Source organism: Neophocaena asiaeorientalis, unplaced genomic scaffold (genome assembly GCF_003031525.2).
Source record: "Neophocaena asiaeorientalis asiaeorientalis breed wild unplaced genomic scaffold, Neophocaena_asiaeorientalis_V1.1 scaffold83, whole genome shotgun sequence".
Classification (NCBI taxonomy): Eukaryota; Metazoa; Chordata; class Mammalia; order Artiodactyla; family Phocoenidae; genus Neophocaena; species Neophocaena asiaeorientalis.
The window spans coordinates 899,399-924,174 of NW_020172867.1; the positions used below are offsets into that span (position 1 = coordinate 899,399).

At 39.8% G+C, this 24,776-nt stretch overlaps 1 protein-coding gene across 1 annotated transcript in view; it reads left to right on the forward strand.

Annotated features, from left to right (window-relative positions):
• The window catches only part of AKAP6 (A-kinase anchoring protein 6), a 569,716-nt gene that overhangs the window by 538,025 nt on the left and 6,915 nt on the right, over window positions 1–24,776 (forward strand). Inside the window, exon 17 of the mRNA XM_024742005.1 lies at window positions 21,095–24,516. Within this exon, the coding sequence (XP_024597773.1) occupies window positions 21,095–24,475 (3,381 nt within the window). The 3' untranslated portion in view covers window positions 24,476–24,516. The remainder of the gene's footprint in view (window positions 1–21,094; window positions 24,517–24,776) is intronic.

Below are 24,776 nucleotides of genomic sequence, written 5' to 3' on the forward strand. Positions count from 1 at the left end.
GCAGGTAGGTTTGGTTCAGTCTCCCCTGGGGTCACTGCTCTTTCCTCTGGGTCCTGAAGCGCACACTACTTTATGTGTGCCCTCCAAGAGTGGAGTCTCTGTTTCCCCCAGTCCTGTTGAAGAGCTGCAATCAAATCCCACTAGTCTTCAAAGTCTGATTCTCTAGGAATTCCTCCTCCCGTTGCCAGACCCCCAGGTTGGGATGTAAGATTTTATTTTACCTTTAATTTTTCCTTCTTCAATGCTTTTTCCTTTATACAGATCCAAGTTTCTTACCAATATTTTTGTCCTTCGTCCTGAAGAACTTCTTTCAGTATTTCTTGCAGGGCAGGTCTGCTGACAACGAATCCCTCCGTTTTTGTTTATCTGAGAAAGTCTTTATTTCTCCTTCACTTTTGAAGAAGTTTTGGGATATAGAATTATAGGTTAGTGATTTTTGTCTTTTGATAATTTATATATTTCACTACAATTTATTCTTGCTTACATGGTTTCTGATGAGAAGTCTGCTGTAATTCTTGTCATTGTTCCCTTATAGGGAGATTTTTACCCACTCTGACTTCTCTCAAGATTTTCTTTCTCTTTGGTTTTTCTGCAGTATGAATATGATACACCTAGGTGTATATTTTGTAGTGTTTATCCTGCTTCCTGGCTCATTGTTTTAGTGTCTCATTAATTTGGGAGTATTCTTAGCCTACTTCAAATATTCTTGGCCTCCATTCTCTCTGTCTTCTCTTTCTGGTATTCCAATTACGCATATATTGTACCCTTTGAAATTGTCCCAAAGTTCTTGAATGTCTGATTCTTATCACTTTTTCTCTTTGCATTTCTGTTTGGAATTTTTTGTTGACTTATCTTCAAGTCTACCAAAGGCATTCTTCACTTTTCTTTTACAGTTTTTTAAGTATCTAACATTAAATTTTTATTCACTCTTAGAGTTTCTATCTCTCCGCTTACATTACCCATGTATTCTTACATGTTGTTTCCTTTTTCCATTAGAGCCCTTAATATTTGAAACATAGTTATTAAAAATTTTCTGTCCATTAGTCCCCAAATATGTGTCATATCTTTCTGATTCTAATGCTTGTTTTGTCTCTTCATATTTGTTCTTTTACTTTCCTTTCAGCATGCCTTGTAATTTTGTTGTTGTTGTTAAAGCTAGACATGACATATCAGGTGATAGAAATTGAAGTTTGTAAGGTTGAGGTTTTATGTTAATCTGGCTAGGAGTTGAGGTGTATTTCATGTTTCCCATAGCTGTAATTCTTTTATGCTGAGCTTCAAATTCCTTTGGTGTCCTTGTTTTTGTCTCCTGTATTGCCTTTGAGTTTTCCTATGAATTCTTCCTCAGACATCTTGCAGCTCTTTTAGCTCTGATCTGCTATTATTGTACTGGAACCCTTGTATAGTGATAATGATTGGGGGAGGAAAAGTGTTCTATAATTTTAGGGTTATCACTGAGTTTTAGTGGGCCTATGCCCTTGGGCTGTGACCTTCATAAATGTTTCTTAGCTTCCTCACCTTCTTAGGTGAGACAGGAAGGCTACAGGGAGTGAAGTCAGAGAGGTACCCTTCCCTCAGTTGGGATAAGGCTCTGGTAAAGATCTTTTTCCCAGCAAAGTAAGCCTTTGTTAGGAGAATGTTTTGGATATATTTCACAATGGTTACTCTTCCGCTCCCCCTGTCAGAACCACAAGGGAATCATTCTTGGCTCATTACTGTGAGAACCTGCTGGGGTTCCTGGAGGTAAAACGCATGAAAATGTGTCCCACCCCAACCCCCCAAGACTATGGTCCCTAGGAGTTTTTCACTCTCAAGCTGACCACATGCAGCCTTCAGCAAGTCACTGAAATTACTATTTAATAGTTGCTACCAATTTATGGCTCCAGTGACTTCAGCTCCAGATGATCAGATCTTATCTATGATTCTCTAGATTCACCTGTGTCTACAGATTTCAGGGTAACAGTTTGCCCTGCAACCTCAGTTCTCTGATGGGTCCAAGAAAAGTCACTGAGTTTCAATTTGCTTAGCTTTTCCTTCTTTTGAAGACAGGAGTGACAACTTCCAAAGCTCTTTACCTGTAGGAGCTAAAATAGAAGTCCTCAGCACTGGTGGAAATGAAGGGTTCTAGTCCAAGCTAGGACTTTAAAGCCTAATCCAAGGCTGCAGGATGTAAATCCAGGAGAGATCTAAGATACAGGATCAGGGTCAAGCAGGGCTAAGAATCCAGTTCTTAGAAAGCATCAATCCAAAAGGGCCTGGGCAAGAGGTTGAAACTCAGATTGAAGCAGAGGGACTGCAAGCAGAGAGGGCCCAAGGGCAATGAGAATGATTCCCAAAGGAGTGAAGACCTTTTCAACTGAGAATCTGAAGAAACAGAACCGTTAATGGTGGAAGTGGGTTTGAGCTGGAATGTAAACTCCCATTTACCTTAGTAGTTTTTGTGTGACAAAATTGATGAAATGACACACTCTCCGTTTTTTGTTCTCTCTACCCTAACGCTAATCTACTCCTATTGCCACAGCCTAGTGGCTAGAGTAGACTCCTTGCTGGTGTGCTTACTTCCAAGTAGCCCCTCCATTCTACACAATGTACCACTGTCGGGCTTCAGTGACTGAAATGCTGTTATAATGATGTTATTCCACTGAATAAGGATATGTTGTAGCTCCATTTTGCTTGTAACTCAAAGTTCATAATCTTCCAAGACTACATAGGCTGGTCCCACTCTGACTACTGCCAACCTAAATAAGGAGGTAAACTGAGGCAAGCTTGAATTACTAGAATTGAGTTTATTTGTGAATAGCAGAGAGATTGCAATTCAGGAAAGGCATGCTGTAGCAAGCTACAGGCAAGTCCATTGAGGGTTTGGGGCAGGCTCTATTTATGTGCAGGGAGCCAGAGTCCAAGCAGTAAGACCATTGGCTTGAGGACGGGGAGAAAGTCTTGGTGGATATTCATTGGTCAGGAGGTAAGTCTCAATCCTCTGTAAATTGGGCATTTACAGGGAACTTAGTCTCTCAGTTATTAAGTTCTGTTCTTCTGAAGGACTGTGCATGAGATTTTCCCTTTTATATCCTCCAGTTCCATTTTAGATTGAAGTCCTTTCACACTACATAAACCTTTGCCCCAATAATTGTCCATCCAGTTAGTTTTAAATATCAAAAAAGAAAAAAGGTGGGCAAAGGGCGTGATTAAGTGATTCACAAAGTAATAAATACAAATGGTTACTAAACCATTGAATAGATAACCAATCTAAGTAGTAATGAAAGAAATGCAAAGTAACACAGTTTGTCAGTTGTTATTTTTTCACCCATCAGAAAGAGGGAAAATTTATGACAAATTCCCCTGGTAGAGAGGTGAGAATGGGTTGCCAACTGGCATAATCTTTAGCTATTTATCAATATCCTAAAAAGTGTTCATGCCCTTTGGCCTAGTTTTTATCCTTCTCGAATTTGCTTTCAGAAGATAATCTGAGCTCTCTATCAGAACATGCCTATCATGTTTTATTGACAAAACCAAACATAGTGGGAAACAATGGGGATTTTGAATAATATATATTTTAAGTAAACATTTTAGTAAATTGATGGAATATTTAAAACCATTAAAAAATCATGATTTTTCAGAAATTTTTTCATGGCTTATTGGTCTTTCTTTCTAAATGGCTCTAAAGTCCATCCAGTTTTCCCTAACTGTATACCACCTTAGTCCAAGCTACTAGCCTCTCTCATAAAGTGTTTAGGATACTGTTACCTGGCACAGAGAAAGTGTTCAATAAGTGTTAGCTGTTATTATTCTTATTCTACCTGTATCACTGCAGTAGCCTCAACCATTGCTTTCCGCATACCAACTTTTGCCCCCTTTCCAGTACGTTCACTACACTGTAGCCTGTGTAATCTTTTAAAAATGCTAATCTGATGCCACCTTGCCTGCTTCTCCAGAACAGTCACATATCCTCTCCCTGTAGACCAGACCCACTTTCTGCCGTCAGGCCCTCAAATACAGCATACTCCCCCCTGCCTAAGTGCCTTGTTCCTTCCGCCTTCACCACTCACCCATACCAGGAGTTCCCTCCCAGAAAATTTGTATTATCCTTCAGAAAACAGCTCAAGAACCACTTCCTCAGGCAACTTTTTCTTGACCTCCTAGAGTAGATCAAGACCACCACTTCTATTTTAGCATAGATTGTGATCTCACTCACTAGGTCTGAAAACTAAATCTTGTCTGTCTTATTCAGTACCGAGCATTCAGTAAATATGTGTTGACTAAATTTGCTGAATACATATTTATTGGATGAATGAATGAAGTTGTTGAAAAAGTTCATGATAACTTGCTTTAGTATGCTTATTTTTTTTCTTTCTACACTAGTCAGCCATTAATTCAGTCTTCATTTACCTACCTCTCTGCCTTCTCATATGTTTATGGCTTTCTTAACCAGAAAAACCTCTAATTATATTTATCCTCATGTATAACTGCCCTTCCATGTATGCTGAATCAGTTAGAGATGAATTAAAATATTGAAATCCTTATCCCTCCTGGTGTGGGGAGGAGGGCAGGGTAGGGCCTGGGAGGAGTCCAAGCCATTTATTTGCCTTTTGCAGTGAGCAACCTCTCCTTCCTTCCCAGTATGTAAGTCTATATTAGTATTTTCTATATGTCATATCTTGAAAAAGATTGGGAAGCACAGGTCTAGAAATAATAGGTATTAAGCCTCAATACCAACCTGCTGATCATGAAGCAATAGTCACATTTAAATTTTGATTGAAGAGAAAACATCTAAGTGGAAATGCCACTGGGGTAAAATAATTTTCTTATCCCACTATAGAAAGATCATATTTACTCTAATTTTCTTTTTTATACAGGGCTAATATTTTAGGTCTGTTGTTTCACTTGAATTATGCTTATGATTTTTTTAACATATAAATGACTAAGTTTGCTGAATATCAAAGAAAAGGTTCTATGTTATTTATCCAGGGGGTTAAAATTGAAACACCAATATTGAAAAAGCTAATTTTTGCATAGAGGAGTGTAGTAGTGCAAAATAGTACGAGCAGGCCCATAGGCCTAAAGTCAGAGTACCTAACGCTGTTTTAATATAGATTAAATATTTTCCCAAGCCATAATACCATCAGTGTATCACTCCTGATTATGCAAGTTTTGGATTCTGAATATTTAACCTATTTGCCAAGATGGTTTGTTGTCTGATTCCATTGGGTCATAGTATTGGAAGGAGCTGAACCTATTGGCAGATAATGATCAAGTGCCCCTCGAGTACCTGCTCTGTGCTCAGCATTGTTCTGAGATTTGTCTATACAGAAGTAGTTCAGGACATGACCTTCAGTCTCAAGGAGTTTGCAAGCTATATGGAATGATATAGTAAGATAATATTGACATAGATGAGACAATAATTATTCCAAGCTGTGTTTGGGCTGAAAATGACAGTACCAGTTAGAAAACTAAATGCAAAGCTGCAAGATACTTGAGAGGTGAGTCTGTGCTCAGTTCACTTTTATATCTGTTCAGTGCTTGGGCCGTACTATGTAGTAAGTATTTAATGAACATTTGTTGAACAAATAAACAAATGTTAAAACTAAATTGTGTGGTTCTATTACTAGTGTAAGAATCAAAGGAGAGGGAAATCACTGAGGGCTGAGTATTCAGAGGAACCTTTTTTTTTTTTTTTTTTTTTTTTGGGAACCTTTATAGAAGAGTTTCAGCCTGAATTTTGAGATATTTGGTGAGGGCAATAGAAACCACATTCTTTCATTCAATCAAAAAATATTTATTGAATACCTACTATGAACATAGGCATGGTAACATACATGAACAGTGAATATTCTTGAGGCAGTAACTATAGTGAAGGTCAGCTTTGGAGGAACATTAAATTAAATCTCAGTCATTTTTATATGACCAGATTAAGGAATGCCTTAGAAGTCAGTCAGGGGACTTCCCTGGCGGTGCAGTGGTTAAGACTGCGTTTCCAATGCAGGGGGCATGGGTTCGATCCCTGGTTGGGGAATTAAGATCCTGCATGCCATGCAGAGCAGCCAAAAATAAATAAATAAATAAAGGTCAGAATAATTTGAAGAGAAAATGACCATTGCAAGTTGTTTGTTTATTTGTTTTGTTTTGTTTTAGTGAGAGGAGTAATGCAATGAGAGGATTTATTTTAGGAAGCTTGGTTTGAAAGTGGTATGTAGGATCATCCTGAACATGTTGTTGCTTCTTCTGTTTTTAAAAATGTCTAGGGATAGATTTTTCGCAAACTGTCATGGGAGTCTATGAGAATGTTCTGTTGCCCTTTTAATAAAAAATCCTTTTGGTATATCTTACCTACTTTTTCCTGTTGCAATGTAATTCCATTTCTTGCGTTTGGAATTCTGGAAATAGAGAATTTTTTCATTGTTCAAGTCATAGTAACTTCCGAAGTGCTATAGAAAATAAGTCCCAATGTAGCCTTTTCCTCACCTGGTAAAATAACTCCAGCTTCCTTGACTGTTCTGAAATGGTTTGTTTCTTCAGCGTTAAAACACATTCCTTGACTGTTAAACTCTAATGATATCTAACTAGATTCTCTCACATGGCCCTGATTTCTCCCTTTGTTTTTACGCTTAGGCAAGAGTAGGGGTAGTGACAATTACTTCTAAAAATTAAAGAGCTAGACGCTCCTAAAATAATCCCATTTCAAGAGCAGTTTTTGCAGGTAAAGAAAAGTCAGCCCTGTCCAATGCAGAATAAAGAATTTTTTATTTGGTGGAAGCTCAAATATTTTACATTCTTTTTATTCCTTACCATATCACCATCATCATTTGTTATGTTACTTTCTTAGCTCTTTATATAGCTCTTGTCATCCCCAAGGACTAGAAAAAGACTTACAGCAATAAACATCCAGAGAGATGTCCTTTCTTCCTTGGGACACCTGTACATCTAGATATGGACGAGAAGGGTCAACTGACACGCAAGAAGAAAGACAAGTTAGCTGAGAACTCTAGGCAAGTCCTGTCCATTGGATGGTGTATCCTGATGGAGCTTTAATGGGCCCAAATGGCCTGCTGGACCTCTCTAACCAAGGATTCCATTCATGGAACTTAAACTGTCAGTTAAGGAGCACAGTGCTCAACTGAAATTGTCAAGTGTGGAGAAAAGGCTAGATAGGAATTCGGGTGTCTTTGTATATTAAAGGTTGTTCTTGTGAGATCACTAACCCACCTCGTCCAAATTGATGCACATGAAAATGGGTTTGTTATGAAACAAAAGGACAGAATATTAGGGGATCCAAAATAACACACGCCCTTCTGCTCTTTTCTTGTTTTACAGTCTGAAAGAACCCACTTCAAATAAGGAAGGGAGTCCAATTTTCAAAAAGCAATTCTTCCTTTTTTTTTTTTTCTTTCTGAGTGACACTCATACAGTAGCAGTGGTAAAATAAACAACAATGTGTTGGATTTTGTTTCTCTTTATCTATATGACATTTGTGTCATCACCGTAGCTCTAATCCATATTCAGGTCTTCATGTTTGGTGTGCAGTAATATGTAAATTATCTCGCCAGCTGCATGGAGCAGTGTTTGTTTATTCTATTTCTTTTGGCACTGCACAGAACTGAATTTCTGCCAAAATGGGGCTGCTTCAGGGAGCATTAATGCTCCAGGAGGAAGTTTTGAAAGGAAACGCACATCATAAGTCTTCACTCTGTGAAGCAGCAAAATCAAAACAAACTTTCTGTTTACTAAAATATCGGTATTATGAATATAAAATAATGTGTTTGTTAAAATATAATGAGCACACTGCCTATCTCCAGGACGCCTGGTGTACGTGGGCTTTGGAAATGAGGACACAATGCTGAGAAAGCTAGTGTATTTTTATTCTTGGAAAGGAAGTAGGTGAAATGAAATAGACAGAGACAACACCTAGAAGTTTAAGGCGAAAGAAATATTTTAACATGCATATTAATCTCTGGAAACACATGGCATTTACATGCATTTAAATGTGGACAGCTGTGGCGTTTTAAGTGTTAAAAAATTTCATTAATGATGCATAGAGCTATCTACTTCTGTTGGCAGGCCTTTCAGTCTTCAATCTGACACTTCCTTTTTTATCCAGCAAGCTAATTTCCCCTCTTTTGTGAGGAGTAACTGTTTTCACACTACTGCTTACCCAGCAAGCCTCCTTATTGTTTCATGGTTAATTATCTTCTCCAGCTTCACCTTCCCCAGCAAAGGAAGCAGGGCTATGCCTCCCCAGCACTAATGAAAGCTGGGTTTTATGGGTACACTGTGTAAATAAACGCAAGGTCTGATCAGACAACATAATAAACGAGTTCCTAAAGTTTATGGAGTCAGAGCTCATCTAGTGGTTTTACTGAATAATGAGGGAAAATGGTTAATTTTGTGGGAGGGGGGACTTTAATTTTGGAGAAAAAAACCAAACTCTTTGTTACCTTAGTATAGAACCTATCTGTAGATAAACATAAGGGATCTCTGTTTATCTAAGTGTTCCCCATTCTTCCTAATAACAGCAATGATATCTGCCAGGAGAATGTCTTGCACGGAGTAGGCCTTTGAAAAACATTATTGACTTGGTAGGAGGTGGAGGTCACCTGGCTTTATATTTTCCTGATTACTTGCCATTTATTAAGAAAAAAAGTAGCCAAGCTTTCTGTAGTCAAAGTATGACTCAGTCTGCACTGACTGCAAGCAAAGCAGAGATGTCACAAATGCTACCATGGTCGCATGCTTGCAGTAGTAAATTGAGCAGGTCTGGCCCAGGTAATTAGCTCCACTGGCCATCAGTGTCTTGCCTCTCTGGACTATAAGCTTAGTATATTCTCTTAGTTGCCAGCTCAAGGGCCCGTATCTGAAGAGTTCGGGGTTTGAAATTATTTTTGGTTATTTGTTACATTGAAAAAGGATTTTAAGGGATTAAGGTGACCCTAAGCCTCTAATATTCTTTTTTTATTTTTTAATTTACAAAATGAATTAATGTTTTGAGATCATTTTTCCTCTAGAATGAAATTTTTTTAACATCTTTATTGGAGTATAATTGCTTTACGTTGTTGTGTTAGTTGCTGCTGTATAACGAAGTGAAACAGCTATACGTATACATATATCCCCATATCCTCTTGCATCTCCCTCCCACCCTCCCTATCCCACCCCTCTAGGTAGACACAAAGCACTGAGCTGATCTCCCTGTGCTATGCAGCTGCTTCCCACTAGCTATTTTACATTTGGTAATGTATATATGTCAATGCTACTCTCTCACTTCGTCCCAGCTTACCCTTCCCCCTCCCCGTGTCCTCAAGTCCATTCTCTATGTCCGTATCTTTATTCCTGTCCTGCCCCTAGGTTCTTCAGAACCATTTTTTTTTCTTTTTTTAGATTCATATATATGTGTTAGCATACAGTATTTGTTTTTCTCTTTCTGACTTACTTCACTCTGTATGACAGACTCTAGGTCCATCCACCTCACTACAAATAATTCAATTTCATTTCTTTTTATGGCTGAGTAATATTCCATTGTATATATGTGCCACATCTTCTTTATCCACTCATCTGTCGATGGACACTTAGGTTGCTTCCATGTCCTGGCTATTATAAATAGAGCTGCGGTGAACATTGTGGTACATGACTCTTTTTGGATTATGGTTTTCTCAGGGTATATCCCCAGTAGTGGGATTGCTGGGTCATATGGTAGTTCTATTTTTAGTTTTTTGAGGAACCTCCATATTGTTCTCCATAGTGGGTGTATCAATTTACATTCCCACCAACAGTGCAAGAGGGTTCCTTTTTCTCCACACCCTCTCTAGCACTTACTGTTTGTAGATTTTTTGATGACGGCCAATCTGACTGGTGCGAGGTGATACCTCATTGTAGTTTTGATTTGCATTTCTCTAATGATTAGTGATGTTGAGCATCCCTTCATGTGTTTGTCTGTAATCTGTATATCTTCTTTGGAGAAATGTCTTTTTAAGTCTTCTGCCCATTTTTGGATTGGAGTGTTTGCTTTTTTGATATTGAGCTGCATGAGCTGCTTGTATATTATGGAGATTAATCCTTTATCAGTTGCTTCATTTACAAATATTTTCTCCCACAGAATGAAATTTACATTTCTTTGATTTGGGTTACAGTTTGAATTAAGGTCCCACCATTTAAAACTCTCAAGAGCCTCCTTCATGACAGCCCAGGACCAGAGCTTCTATTCCAATGAAGACTGAGTTTTTAAATCTAATCGGAGCTCAGAATCATTACTATTTTTCCCTTGAAATCTCAAAAAAAGAAAATCCCCCAGGGATTCTACATTTTTAAAAAATAAATTTATTTATTTCATTTATTATTTATTTTTGGCTGTGTTGGGTCTTCATTGCTGTGCACAGGCTTTCTCTAGTTGCAGCGAGTGGGGCTACTCTTTGTTGCGGTGCACGGGCTTCTTATTGCAGTGGCTTCTCTTGTTGCGGAGCACAGGCTCTAGGTGCATGGGCTTCAGTAGTTGTGGCATGCGGGCTCAGTAGTGGTGGGTCATGGGCTCTAGAGCACAGGCTCAGTAGTTGTGGCACACAGGCTTTGTTGCTCCGCAGCATGTGGGATCCTCCAGGACCAGGGCTCGAACCCGTGTCCCCCCACACCGGCAGGTGGACTCCCAACCACTGTGCCACCAGGGAAGCCCAGGGATTCTACATTTTTAACATGTCTAAGGACTCTAGGAATCAGAAGTATAAAATCTCTTGGAAACTTACTTCAAATACATTTACTACCTTCTAGGAAAATTCATCCTGAAATTTCAAGCAAATTTTCTAGCCTAAAGTGTAACTTGTATATTCTCCAGTCATTTTTATAGAAGGAACAATATAGCTCTAGGGAGCTATTCTAGCAGAGGTTTTTCAGCTCTCCTTAAATCTAAAAGCAGTTGTCTTTAAAGGAGGCTATTAAAACAAAAATGTAAATCAAATCAAGTCAGATGTATAAACAAAGGTTAAGCCATTTAAGAAAACAAATCATAACTGACTTCCTTGTTAATCATGTTAACATTGGGCCAATCAGATAATAAACTGGGAAAAGCAAGAAACAAGTTTGGTTGACTGGCACAAATAAGATGGAAAAGAGATTAAAATGATATGTACCATTTTTGGTCATTCCAACATTTTTCTTGTTTTTTTTCTCTGAATGGTGAGTTGTAATCACACTATTAGAATTGAATGGAAACAAACAAAATGAATCCCATACCCCTATTTATCTGAGAAGAGCAAACCATTAAAAACAGCAGTAGTTGGGACTTCCCTGGTGGAGCAGTGGTTAAGAATCTGCCTGCCAATGCAGGGAACATGGGTTCAAGCCCTGGTCTGGGAAGATCCCACATGCTGCAGAACAACTAAGCCTGTGCACCGCAACTACTGAGCCTGCGCTCTAGAGCCTGCGAGCCACAACTACTGAGCCCACGCACCACAGCTACTGAAGCCCGCCCGCTCAGAGCCTGTGCTCCACAACAAGAGAAGCCACCACAATGAGAAGACTGTGCATTGCAACAAACAGTAGCCCCCATTCACTGCAACTAGAGAAAGCCTGCGCACAGCAACAAAGACCCAACACAGCCAAAAAAATAAATTAAATAAATAAATAATAAATTTTAAAAAAGAAAACAGTAATAGCACAATGTTGGTTCTTAATGTGGACCTTTAGAGAGTGAAAAGACACAACAATTCTCTCAACTACTGGATTGGCCAAAAAGTTCGTTCGGGTTTTTCCACAAAATGGTACCAAAAATCCAAACGAACTTTTTGGCCAACCCAATGATATGTACTTCACAAAGGACACTGATCCTGGACGTGAGTGAACTTTGTCAGCTGATATTTGGCTTTGCAGGCAGACTTCAGCGTGTTGGCAAAGCTCTCCTTGTACATGAAGCTACCTCAGAATCATGCCACAAATCTGTGTTCTTAAAATTCAGTCTGAAAGTTGGGAAACTAAGTCTATGTCAGTAAAACTTCACTTGTTTACAAGACTGTTCTCCTCCTCTTTACTACAAATATACTTTGTAGGTTTTATTAATGGGAGCCCCTTATCATAAAGGGAGGAACAAGAGTATACTAAGGCAAAGGTGAGGCAAAAATTACATCCCAAGGCACAAAACTCAAATGTTATGTCAACTTTTGACAGTCAAAAGGCAAACACCAAACAGAATAATGACAGAAGAATGGGGCCAGATGTTATCATTAGGGGAAAAAATCGTTTATGCAACTTGGCATGTGGGTCTGTTGTCATTCAAATAGTTTTACTATGTGGTAGAATGTAGAAAATGCCACCATTTTACTACGGTTGGATTTTTTACAACCTTATTGAGTTTATTTTTCTTTTGTACTTCATTTTATTGGTTTCAGTTCTACACAGTACTGAAGAGGTCAGATAAAGAAATCGCTTTTTTTAAAAAATCTCTTCCCAAGTTGTTTTTTTAAATTCATTTTTAAATAATCCTAAATGTAGATAATTTCTTGCAACTCTGGGGAAAATTTTCTGGAAAACAGAAGAGTGACTAAAAACAGAAAAATAAGCCAATTTTCCTATTCAGTCTGTTCTGAATACAATAAAAATTCAATGTTTGCACATAAAGCAATATTTAAGATAAAATAATTTATTTTCCAGTGGAAGTAGATTATTTTTCTAGTTATAATAGTTTTAATGAAACATTCAGAGTTAGGTGGGAAAACAACTTTTTCCTACAGTGGATGCTTAACGAATAATGATTTATACAATAATTAATTTGTTTAAAAAATAGCTTGATGCAAGAAATTCATCTTTGCCACCTAGCTTTAATATACCGACACTGAGGTTACTACACCTAAGAGTTATTTAGACATTTTTGACAGTAATTAAATTTATTTAATTTATTGGCACAAACATGTTGCCTTTTAGTCAAAATAGTACTGTGACACTGAAGTTACAGAAAGGGCAGAAAGAAGTGCTTATAATTTGTGTTTCCTTCTTTCTTCTATGGAATTCCTCCTTACAGCCTCACAATCACCCTGTTTATAGAACCTTAAATTTCTTGGCAACCTGTTCTTCACACAAAAAAATCAAACTTAAAAAGGATTAAATAGGGGCTTCCCTGGTGGAGCAGTGGTTGAGAGTCCGCCTGCCAATGCAGGGGACACGGGTTCGTGCCCCGGTCCGGGAAGATCCCACATGCCGCGGAGCGGCGGGGGCCGTGAGCCATGGCTACTGAGCCTGTGCATACAGAGCCTGTGCTCCGCAACGGGAGGGGCCACAACAGTGAGAGGCCCGTGTACCGAAAAAAAAAAAAAAAGTATTAAATAGGATTTTTTTGGTTTTTTGTTTTCAAATGGATACAGAGTCAGGATGGGTTACTGTGTCTGAAGTTGAGGGAAGAGATGTTAGAACAACTGAAGAGTTTCCTGTACATTCTGTGGCCTCCACGGTTTCTCCATTTGTGCTCTCCTTCCACGACTGGTGCTAGAAGGCAAGAAAGGTGGTGAATAGCACCTGGTAGGACCAGGCTCCCAATTTCAACCGCAGCTTTACTGTGGAACCTGGATTCCTTCAGGTTACTCTCAAGCACATCCTGTGCTCCTTTCCTCACCCACCAGCCTCTAGGACCTGCCCTTTCCAAGGCAACAGATGACTTTCTTCTTGCTAATTCACTGGCTTTCCCTCACCTCCCATTCATCTTATCTTCTCTGCTTCTATAACACTCTTAACCACCTGCTACTTTAAAAGGATTCTTCTCTCAGTTCCCAGAATTTCATACCAGTCCTACTTGGATATTCTTCCTGTGTTTCTTTTGCTGGTTGCTCATCATCCTTCCCTTGAAGGTACCCACAAGGCTCTGTCCCATCTGCCTTTGCTTCTTACTCTTCCCTCTTCTTGCAGTGTCCCCCTCCTGCAACCCTTTCTCTGAATGCCTTTCTCCTCAGTGTAGCCTATACCACCCTCAAAATAATAGACAATCAGGCCTCACGTGGCTAAACCTATGATAGGAGAGTCTGTAGGGTGAAAAGAAGCCAAACAGAACTGTGGGACACACTATCATTTAACAGTCGGCTTGAGTGGATTTTACAAGGAGGCTTAGCATCAAGGTAATCAAAGGAGGAGAAAATATCAAGAAAAATGGAGTCAAATGCTGTGGAGGAATCAAGTAAAATAAGGGCAAAGGAGAATCAGTTGGACTGGGCTGTCAGAAGGTCACTGTTGACCCTGCCAGAGGGTTCAGCAAATGAGGGCTCTGGTAATCACACTCCTTCTCTCTCCTCAAGAGACTGTTGCATCGAAATGAGTGAAGTTGAACTAAGAGAATTATTATACACAGGACAGTCTTTCCTTCAGCATTTCTGGGAATGATGGGCATGCATTCAGACCAAACAAAGAAGCCTGTAATAAAAAATTATCTTTATTGATAATATATGTACAGTGATGTAAATGAGTTCAGAAATATCTGTTGTAATATTTTTGTAAGCAAGTTCCTCAACAGAGCGATGATGTCCTGTTATGTTTGATGATCTTACAGGTTCAGAAACAGTAAGACTGAGGACTACTATTTGCTTGGGTTTTGGGGGGTTTTTTGTTTTTTGGCTTTTTTTGAGGTGAAATTAACATAACATAAAATTAATCGTTTAAAGTGAGCAATTCAGTGGCATTTAGTACATTCACAATGTTACATAACCGTCACCTCTATCTAATTCCAAAACATTTTCATCTCCCCAAAAGGAAACCCCGCACCCATTAAGGAATCGCTCCCCATTCTCCCCTCCCACAAGTCTCTGGCAACCACCAATTTTTTTTTTTTTTTTTTTGTGGTACGCGGGCCTCTCACTGTTGTGGCCTCTCCCGTTGCGGAGCACAGGCTCCGGACGCGCAGGCTCAGCGGCCATGGCTCACGGGCCCAGCAGCTCCGCGGCATCTTCCCGGACCGGGGCACAGAACCCGCGTCCCCTGCATCGGCAGGTGGACTCTCAACCACTGCGCCACCAGGGAAGCCCTAGCAACCACCAATTTCGCTTCTGTCTCTATGAATTTACCTAGTCTGGCTATTTTACATAAATGGAATTACACAGTATATGGCTTTTGGTGTCTGACTTCTTTCACCTAGCATAATGTTTTTGAGGCTGCTCGCTCTTATAACTGAGCAGTAGCACCAGTTATACAGTCAAAAATTCTCCATGTGGTTTTGTCATGGCAAAAAAACCGCAGAACCTTTCCCCAGAGTTCTTCAACAATTCATGAGACCACAGACAAGTCTTTCTTTGCTCATTAAATAATTTTTTGAGAACCTGCTCCCTGCCAGGCATGGTTTTAGTTGCCAGGGCGCTAGTGGAGACAGGACAGAGGAGCCCCTGCCCTCATAAAGTTTATAGCTGGGAGGAAAACCCCTGATTCTCAACACTGAACTCTCTTTCATCCCTGGTTCCTGTTGAAAACTAAGGCAATTTTTGCTATTGTAAAACTTACTTTAAAACAACATCTAATGGATTTTTCATTTTCAGCTAATTCAGAAATATCTCTGTAGCCAAGACTAGGAAATATGTCCATGTCAGTACTCATTTTAGTGAGATTTGTGAGATGACTTTGGGTTTTCCTTGTCTGTTTTGAGTTTCTGATCAGCTTTGTTATTGAAAAAGAGCATTCACTAGAACAGTTTTTGATCATTAGTGTGAGATAGAATTTCAAAGCTTTTTCTGAGCTGAGACAAGTTACTTTAACATTATTGTCAATCTGATAGATAGTGAGCAGGATTTGATTGCTCTAATGTGTCAGTTGTGATAGAATTTCACAGACAATAGACCTGCCTTTTGAAAAAAAAGATTATTTTCAGGAAATAGAAAGTCCTTGAGCTATGGTCCCTGCTGAGGGCTGGACAGGCTTCTTTTCTCATCTGGCTTTTCCTAAGGGAGAAGCCCAGTGAGGACATGCAAAGCCAAACCCACACCCCATTTGCAGTGCAATGGGAGTGAGTTAGGGGCCTAACTGGTGTTGATTTCATTGGATTCCATGCATGTGGTTGCACTAAAGAGCTTAGTCAACAAACCACCAGTCTTAACGCAAACCTTGATAAGGTTATTTAACAGTCAGCTGCACTACCTTCCTTCTCTTTACAGGCAGTATATGCTGATAGCTGCAGTCCTTGTACCACTACTGTGTGTCAGGCCCTTCCCATAGGACTTTACAGACATCTTATCATTTAAAGCTCCCAACAGTCTCTAAGTAGACACAGTGTGCTCTGATTATCTTGAATAGATAAATGGTGGAACTGAGGCACACAGATGTTAAATAACTCGTCCAGGATCATACCGCTAACCTGTGAAGGGGGGGATATCCAGGATTCAAACCCAGATCTGTTTGCCCCAAATCCCAAAATGTTTGATAAAGAGTGAACATTTTTGCTTTTTAGCCTATTTCTCTTTTCGTCTATATTTTTTCTTGCTAACTCTGAATCTGTTCTCTGCCCAACAAGCGACAAAGTACTACAAACTCTGAATTCTCATAAAAGCCGTCTTTCTATTTATTAAGGACTAGCTCTTTCTTATGGTTGTTGATGTTGTTTTTAAAAAGTTTCTACCTCAGTCTAATTCAGCAAAATAATTATGCATCTAATGATCAGACACTTTGGTTTTTGCATTTGGAGGGGTGGGAAAATATTGCATCAAAAAAGCAGAGTGAGTATATGAAGGGGTGGAATATCCCCTCATTTAAATGGATTCCCCCACCCTGATCTATATATTATTTTCTCCCTGTTTCCATCGCCGCCTCAGGCTTCCCTGTGTTCTGCTTTTTGCCCTAGGGTAAATATGCTTATTTTTATTCAATTACAGTTAATGCTGTTTATGTTTTTGTTATTTTTATTTATTGTATGTTTCTGTTGTATTCTACTTTTCCGCAGATAAATCTTTCCTCCCAGGGCTTTGCAAGTGGTGTTGCTTAATAAATTCCTGGATCTAGAATAAACAGGGGAACACAGATTGCAAGACCTCCTAATGGTTTTGGCCATTCTGAGCACCAGAAGTTTGACTGGAACGTTCAGTTCATCCTAGTCTTTTCGAGATACTTTAGTTTTTTAAAAGTTACAACTTCTTAAAGGAAATTAAAGGAATTCAGAGGTAGCTATATCAGAACTCTGTTGGGTTTTTGTTTTATAGAATGTCAGGTTCCTTCGTCTCCACTCTTTAGCTGATAATGTGTTTCTCATTGCTTATAAAAATCTACCATAACCTAAAATATTATGAAAATACTAGAAATGCAATCCTGGGATACCTAACTCAAAGTCATGCAAGTACAGAAGGAAATTAATTTAGATATGTATTAATTGCTGCAACTGGAATATTGGTTCTTTTATCATCATCATCATCATATTTCTCCAGCCACTTTTTAGTTACTTTCTCTGTATATATTACACTAATATAAATAACCTGCCTCCAAGAATAAAAAATAAAGTAACACCAATTAATTCCACTTGGTCTTGAGCAGATCTGTAAAGATGTGTGTGTGTGTGTGTGTGTGTGTGTGTGTGTGTGTTTGTAATTCTTTATATAGAGCCCTTGGTTTAGGCCAAAATTCTGCACCAGTGAAACAAGTTTGTAAATGAAAGGACTTGGCACAAATGAATTTAATTCAGAATTATCTCTGGAAAGCCAGACTCTCTATTGGAACCTCGTGTACTACTCATCATCCTTTTGGCTTCACAAATATTCTTAGATTTTTTTCTAAATCCATGCTTGATTTATCACTTTATCAAAGAAAGGAACGTTTGTGACTTTTTTAAAAGTACCAGACAATTCCTCTAGAGAAAAAACAACAACAAAAAATGCTTAACTAGCTTGAGGATTATTGGCTATTTTGGGCTATCATCAAAGAGAGCATTTGACCAAATAATTTTACAGCCAGTTAACATCACTCTGTACATATGTCTTTTTTTTTTTCAAAGACAACTTTTTCTGTTATATAAATATTGTAATATCCTTCCTCTTGGAAACTTTTCCTATTTTTTGCCCCCAAGGTATGTTTTATGTTTGAAGTTAAATCTTGAAGAAATGGAGATTTTATTGAAAATATTGACAGAATTTCATTCACGACAGAAAAAAAGTGAATGAGGGCAGAGCGAGTAGCACTTCTTTGATATGTAAAATTTAAAGTCTAAATTGAATGATTTTCTAATGGATCTTGTCAGATATTCCCCGCAGTTGACATAAAAAATTTTTTGGAAGTTACAATAAATTTAAGAGATTTATAGGAAGAAAGAATTAAGAAGGGTAAAGGACAATATTACATACAAAAGTTTAAACTTCTCCTATGGAAATTTTCCACTCTCACTACATTATTGAGCAAAAGATTTGTTCTTTCATATGCTGCTGCAAGTATTATACTTTTGTAGGCTTGCATTTGTAAAGCCATAAAGGCTTTGGTCAGAAAATGACTGTCATGGAAGGCAAGTCCGAATTACAGGCATCACTTGGGCTAAGCTCCCAGTGCACATCTAGATGGCAAGGTTCCTGCAGCTAGTGTGAGCCCCCAGGTTTGGGACTCTCACGGAAAATCTGTGCTTCTAAATGTTAACGTCAACCGGAAGGTTACAGAGAGAACTCCTTTGAAAGACGAGTTCAGTTATTTACTAGCATTCTCAGAGTACAGTGTCCAAGATAGTATTTGAAATTAATACACTATTTGATGAGACTGATTGATTGTTTCTACAGCTGAAGATGTTAACCTTCATTAGCCGTACTAACTGGTCATTAGTACTTCCTTTATCAGCAAGCAAAGAATAAACAGAAATTCTAATAAAAATTCATCACGGTGAACATACTCCATACCTAAGCGAGCGTGGTGACGGCCAGTGTACTAGATTAACTGCTATAACGTTGGCAGGGAAGATTGTGTTATAACGTTTAAGAATATCCCTTAATTAATGTTTACTTTGTATCTGGACTCTTTTAAACTTAAGTAAGCTATACAGATAACCTCTTACATAACCAGTACAATAAAGTGCTAATGGTTATTTTATACTTAATATGTTTGTGTGGTATCCTTCAACTATTAGTTTCAGGAAGGACTGAGGACTTCTTAGGAAAGTTCTGTGAATGTGCTGCTGGTAAAGCCTTTTTCCCACTCCTGAGGAAGAAAAGCATCATGGCCTGTTTTTCAACCAGACTGTTAAAATAATTCCGAATTGTAATGCAAATATGCTCACCTGTTAATACTGTGGGACACCCCTCTCTACCTACCATGTCATGAATCCCTTGTGGTTTTTATAATTTTTAAAAATTTTATTTATTTATTTTTGGCTGCGTTGGGTCTTTGTTGCTGTGTGCAGGCTTTCTCTAGTTGTGGTGAGCGGGGGCTACCCTTCGTTGTGGTGCGTGGGCTTCAGTAGTTGTGGCTCGCGGGCTCTAGAGCACAGGCTCAGTAGTTGTGGCACACGGGCTCAGTAGTTGTGGCTCGCGGGCTCTAGAGCACAGGCTCAGTAGTTGTGGCACACGGGCTTAGTTGCTCTGCAGCATGTGGGATCTTCCCGGACCAGGGCTCAAACCCGTGTTCCCCACACCGGCAGGCAGATTCTCAACCACTGAGCCACGAGGAAAGCCCTCCCTTGTGATTTTAAGAGCAAATTGAAAGGAATGATGAGAAGGGTTCTCCCTTCATGAATTAAGGCCACTCTAGAGCAATTCTCCATATGCACTGAGAATTATAGCTGCTTTATACTGACTGCTTCCTCAGCCCTTCACAAGCATCAGCCCATTTAGTACTCAGAATTATCTCCAAAGATAGATAATGCTCACCCCCTTGAAAAAGTGACACGAGGAGACTGCTGCTTGGAAAGGTTAAGCAACTTGCCCGAGGCCATGCAGCTGGTTAGCAGCAGGTCAAGTGAGCACTTGAGCCGCTCTGCATCGTTTAGAATCCTGTTCGTCCACCTGGTTACCCTGCATAAGCATAAGCTGAACCGCAGGGTTCCGTTTGTTTCTGTTTGTAGGTGAGCCTGTCAGGGCCTGCAGTACCTATATCACCTCTCTTGGCTCTAGCATGAATCCAGACAGCTGGCCAGCAAGTGAGGATGGTGGAGGAATACAGAGTCCAGGAGCCCATTCAGCTTCTATGTCCCAGAATGTGTCAAGCTCCACCAAGCAGGGTTAAAATCAAGAAGTCCAAGGAAAGATCAAGGTCCCAACTGTGCAGGCAGAGAGCAGCATAAGAGAATCTGGGCTGCTTCATCCTTGGAGTCAGGAAGTCCTCAGATAGTTGTTATTGTAGGGCTGCAGGTGGGCTGGAGCGGGAGGTTAGTGCCTGTTAGAAATAAGGAGGCAATAGTGAGAGAAGTTAACAAGGATCAAAGTGGAATCTCTGTCATAGAGAGGGACTGGGGAAGAGAGGGACTGAGAGAACTGTGATTAAGAAGCTGCCCTGCAGCACTGGGGGCCCGAGACGCAAGGTCCAGAAAGATGTAGGTACGGAAACCAGTCGGAGGTTGCTCATCTTGGGTCTGATTGGGAACAGAGCCAAATTCTGAAGAAGAAGAATGCTGAAAGGGAAGACAGTGGAAAAGATAGACACGTGAGAGCCTCTGGCCTGTGAATGGCTCTACAGGTAGATACAACTCTATTCTCTTTTCCCAGGCAGAAGCTGCTTCAAGTGGAGAACCCAGGAATAGAAGCAGGAGGGGGTTCACCATATGTGGCTGAAGATAGTACTCCATTATGAACTCCAGAACTGAGATAATATCAGAGTGAATATTCCCTAAAAGATGTCATAAGCTATACTCTTTTTACCTTTATTTACCTGACAGTTTTATCTTCACCCAATCCAAGGTTAAAAATGTATTGATAGAAGAATCCATGGGAAATGGCTAATTCCATATATTACAATTTGACTGTAATAATCTTACATTTTAATCTATGCTGTTGCCCTCAGTGAAAAATTACTGTTGATAGAAAAGCATTTTTCAATAATTTTGGATGTTATTCCAGAGAGGAGTAGAGCTGATAATTATGCTATCTTTCAAATTCATGCTTGGGGCAAATTTCTTTCCTGACTCTTCCAAGAGATTTTGAATGGATAAAGTTTTCACGCTTGTGTTCCCTAATTCTTCTTTTTTCTCACTTCTCCTACACAGGAGACTTTGAATGTGATTGATCCTGGCTTGATGGACCTAAATGGGACAAGTGAGGATGCCCTGGAATGGGATGAAACTGACATAAGTAACAAGTTAATTAGTTTGAATGAAGAATCGAATGACCTTGATCAAGAATCCCAACCTGTCTTGCCTTCCTTAAAGCTTGAAGAGACAGGTAGTGAGGACCCTGGTTATGAAGAAGAGGCAGGTGACCACGGGGCATCTCAGTGTACATCGAGTGTCACTGCCCCGTCCAGTCCACACATTTACCAAGTATACAGCCTCCACAATGTTGAGCTCTATGAAGACAACCACATCCCATTCCTGAAAAACAGTCCGACCTTCACTAGCATGACACAGTCTAGTGTTTTAACTAAGAGTCTCAGTAAAGACTCTTCATTTTCATCTGCCAAATCTTTGCCAGATCTTCTAGGGGGTTCCAATTTGGTGAAGCCCTGCCCATGCCACGGAGGAGACATGAGTCAGAATTCAGGCAGTGAGAGTGGAATTGTCAGTGAAGGAGACACTGAAACCACTACCAACTCTGAAATGTGCTTGCACAATGTGGTGGATGGGTCCCCAAGTCACCCTGAAACTGAACATCTGGACCCACAAATGGGAGATGCAGTTAACATGTTAAAGCAAAAGTTTAAAGATGAGGAGGAACAAATTCAGCTTCCAAATAGCTCTCAGTTATCCATTTCACCAGGCGGTTGTGTAAATGGAAAAGTTGGAGATTTAAACAGTGTTACCAAACATACCCCTGATTGTTTGGGAGAAGAATTACAAGGAAAACATGATGTGTTTACATTTTATGATTACTCATACCTCCAAGGCTCAAAACTCAAATTACCAATGATAATGAAACAGTCACAAAGTGAAAAAGCACATGTGGAGGATCCCCTGCTTCATGGTTTTTATTTTGATAAAAAATCCTGCAAATCTAAACATCAGGCTACAGAGTTACAACCAGATGCACCTCCCCATGAAAGGATTTTGGCAAGTGCATCTCATGAAATGGATCGCAATTCATATAAAAGTGGTGATGTAGAGAAGACCTTCAGTGGCATGCAGAATGCCAAACAGCTCTCCCTTTTATCTCATAGTTCCTCTATTGAGTCTCTTTCTCCAGGGGGTGATTTATTCGCATTGGGCATCTTTAAAAATGGCAGTGACAGCCTCCAGCGAAGCACTTCTTTAGAAAGTTGGTTGACATCCTATAAAAGCAATGAAGATCTTTTTAGCTGTCACAGCTCTGGGGACATAAGCGTGAGCAGTGGCTCAGTTGGTGAACTGAGTAAAAGAACATTAGATCTCCTGAATCGTTTGGAGAATATCCAGAGCCCTTCGGAGCAAAAGATAAAGCGAAGTGTTTCCGATATCACTCTTCAAAGCTGTTCCCAAAAGATGTCTTTTCCTGGCCAACTGTCATTGGACATAGCATCTTCTATCAATGAAGACTCGCCAGCATCTCTTACAGAACTTAGCAGCAGTGATGAGCTCTCTCTTTGCTCAGAGGATATCGTGTTACACAAGAACAAGATCCCGGAATCAAATGCATCATTCAGGAAGCGCCTGCCTCGTTCAGTGGCCGATGAAAGTGATGTCAATGTCAGCATGATCGTGAATGTCTCTTGCACCTCTGCCTGCACTGATGATGAAGATGATAGTGACCTCCTCTCCAGCTCGACGCTCACCTTGACAGAAGAAGAACTGTGCATCAAAGATGAGGATGACGACTCCAGTATTGCAACAGATGATGAAATTTATGAAGAGTGCAACTTGATGTCAGGGCTGGACTATATAAAGAATGAGCTGCAGACCTGGATTAGACCAAAGTTTTCCTTGACAAGAGATAAGAGAAGGTGTAATCTCAGTGATGAAATAAAGGGCAGTAAGGATGTAAGTAGTAGTGAGATGAACAATTCCTCTGACACCCTGAACATTGAGGCCCTTCTTAATGGCTCCATAAAACATCTCTCCGAAAATAATGGAAATAGTAAGAATTTACCCCACACCTGTGAGTTAGGGACAAAGGGTGAAAATAAGAAAAATATTTTCGAAGTTAATAAAGATCCATATGTGGCAGACATGGAAAATGGCAATATTGAAAGTTTTCCAGAAAGGCAGAAGGACAAACTGAATGAGATTTCAAAGGAATCAGAAAATCTTGGTTCAACCGGGAAAAGGATTTCAGAGAGTGAGCAGTGTAAGTGCAGAGCATTTATGGATAGCTCAGATGATTCAAATATTGCTGGAAAGGAATTTGTTCCCCAGATGGTTAGACATGTTCCAAAGAAATGTCAAAATCACCACCATTTTGAAAATCAAAGTGCTGCTTCTACTCCCACTGAGAAGTCTTGTCCAGAACTGCCTTCAGAAACCGGTGTTATCAATAGACAGGACTCTGAGGTACTGAAATCTTCATCTAATGATGCACCAAATATGGCTGGAAAATCTGCTCGTTGCTGCCTAGCACTTGAACAAAGCGAAACAGAGGAAACCGTTTCTATCAGTGACAACGTTTCCTGTTGCAACTGTGACCCAGATGTTTTCCATCAAAAAGATGCCGAAGATTGTTCAGTGCACGACTTTGTTAAGGAAATCATTGACATGGCTTCAACAGCCCTAAAATGTAAATCTCAACCTGAAAATGAGGCAGCTGCTCCTACTTCATTAAGTCAAATCAAGGAGAAGGTGTTGGAACATTCTCACCGGCCCATCCAGCTGAGAAAGGGGGACTTTTATTCATACTTATCTCTCTCATCTCATGACAGTGATTGCGGGGAGGTCACCAATTACATAGAAGAGAAGAGCAACACTCCACTGCCACCGGACATGACCGACTCTGGCTCAGAAGACAAGGAAGACACCGAATGCTTCTTCGAGGCCTGTGTTGAGGAGGACCCTGCTGAATACCAGTCCTGTTTCTCCAGCGCTCTTCCAAATGAACCTGCAGTTCCCAGTGAAGCTCCGGTGCCACTGCAAGCAGCAGCAGGCTCTTCCAAGTTCAGTGATGCTTCTCTCCTCGTCGATGCTGCAGACGTGATGGCTCTTTCAGGTCCTCCCCCTCCAAAAAGAGGTGATGTAGGAAAGGAAGTGGATGGTTTACCCCAAGCTTCTAATGTCTATGGAGAAAGCTCAGAGTTAACTACTCCTTCAAGGCTGAGCGGTGAAAAGGAGAGTTCAGAAAACTCAGGTGAGTCTGGAAGGCCAGAAGAACATGACGCTTCTTCAGCCCAGTCTAGAGTTCCTGGATTCTCCTCGAAGACAAAGCAGCCAAAAGACACGGCTGCATTGCATCCCAACCCCAAAACTTTAACCTGTGAAGAAAATCTTCTGAACCTTCATGAAGAACGACATAGAAACATGCATAGGTAGAATGTAACCCTCTCCAAGCATGAAAATCATCTCATTGAAAGGTGCGTATAGTCCTCATGTTTTAATATATATATATGATCTATTTTAACATACATTTAATATATACATACTTAAAATGTGAATTTTAATCAACAAAGCTATGATAGGAGAAAAGACTAGTCAGGATAGCTGTTCATGGCAGATATTTACCTGAATAAGACATTTAGATGAAAGAAATACTCCCAACAATGCAAGTAACTATGAAGCAAAAGGGGGAGAAAACAGTCACAATTGACATTTTTAGCAACATTACCTTTATTAC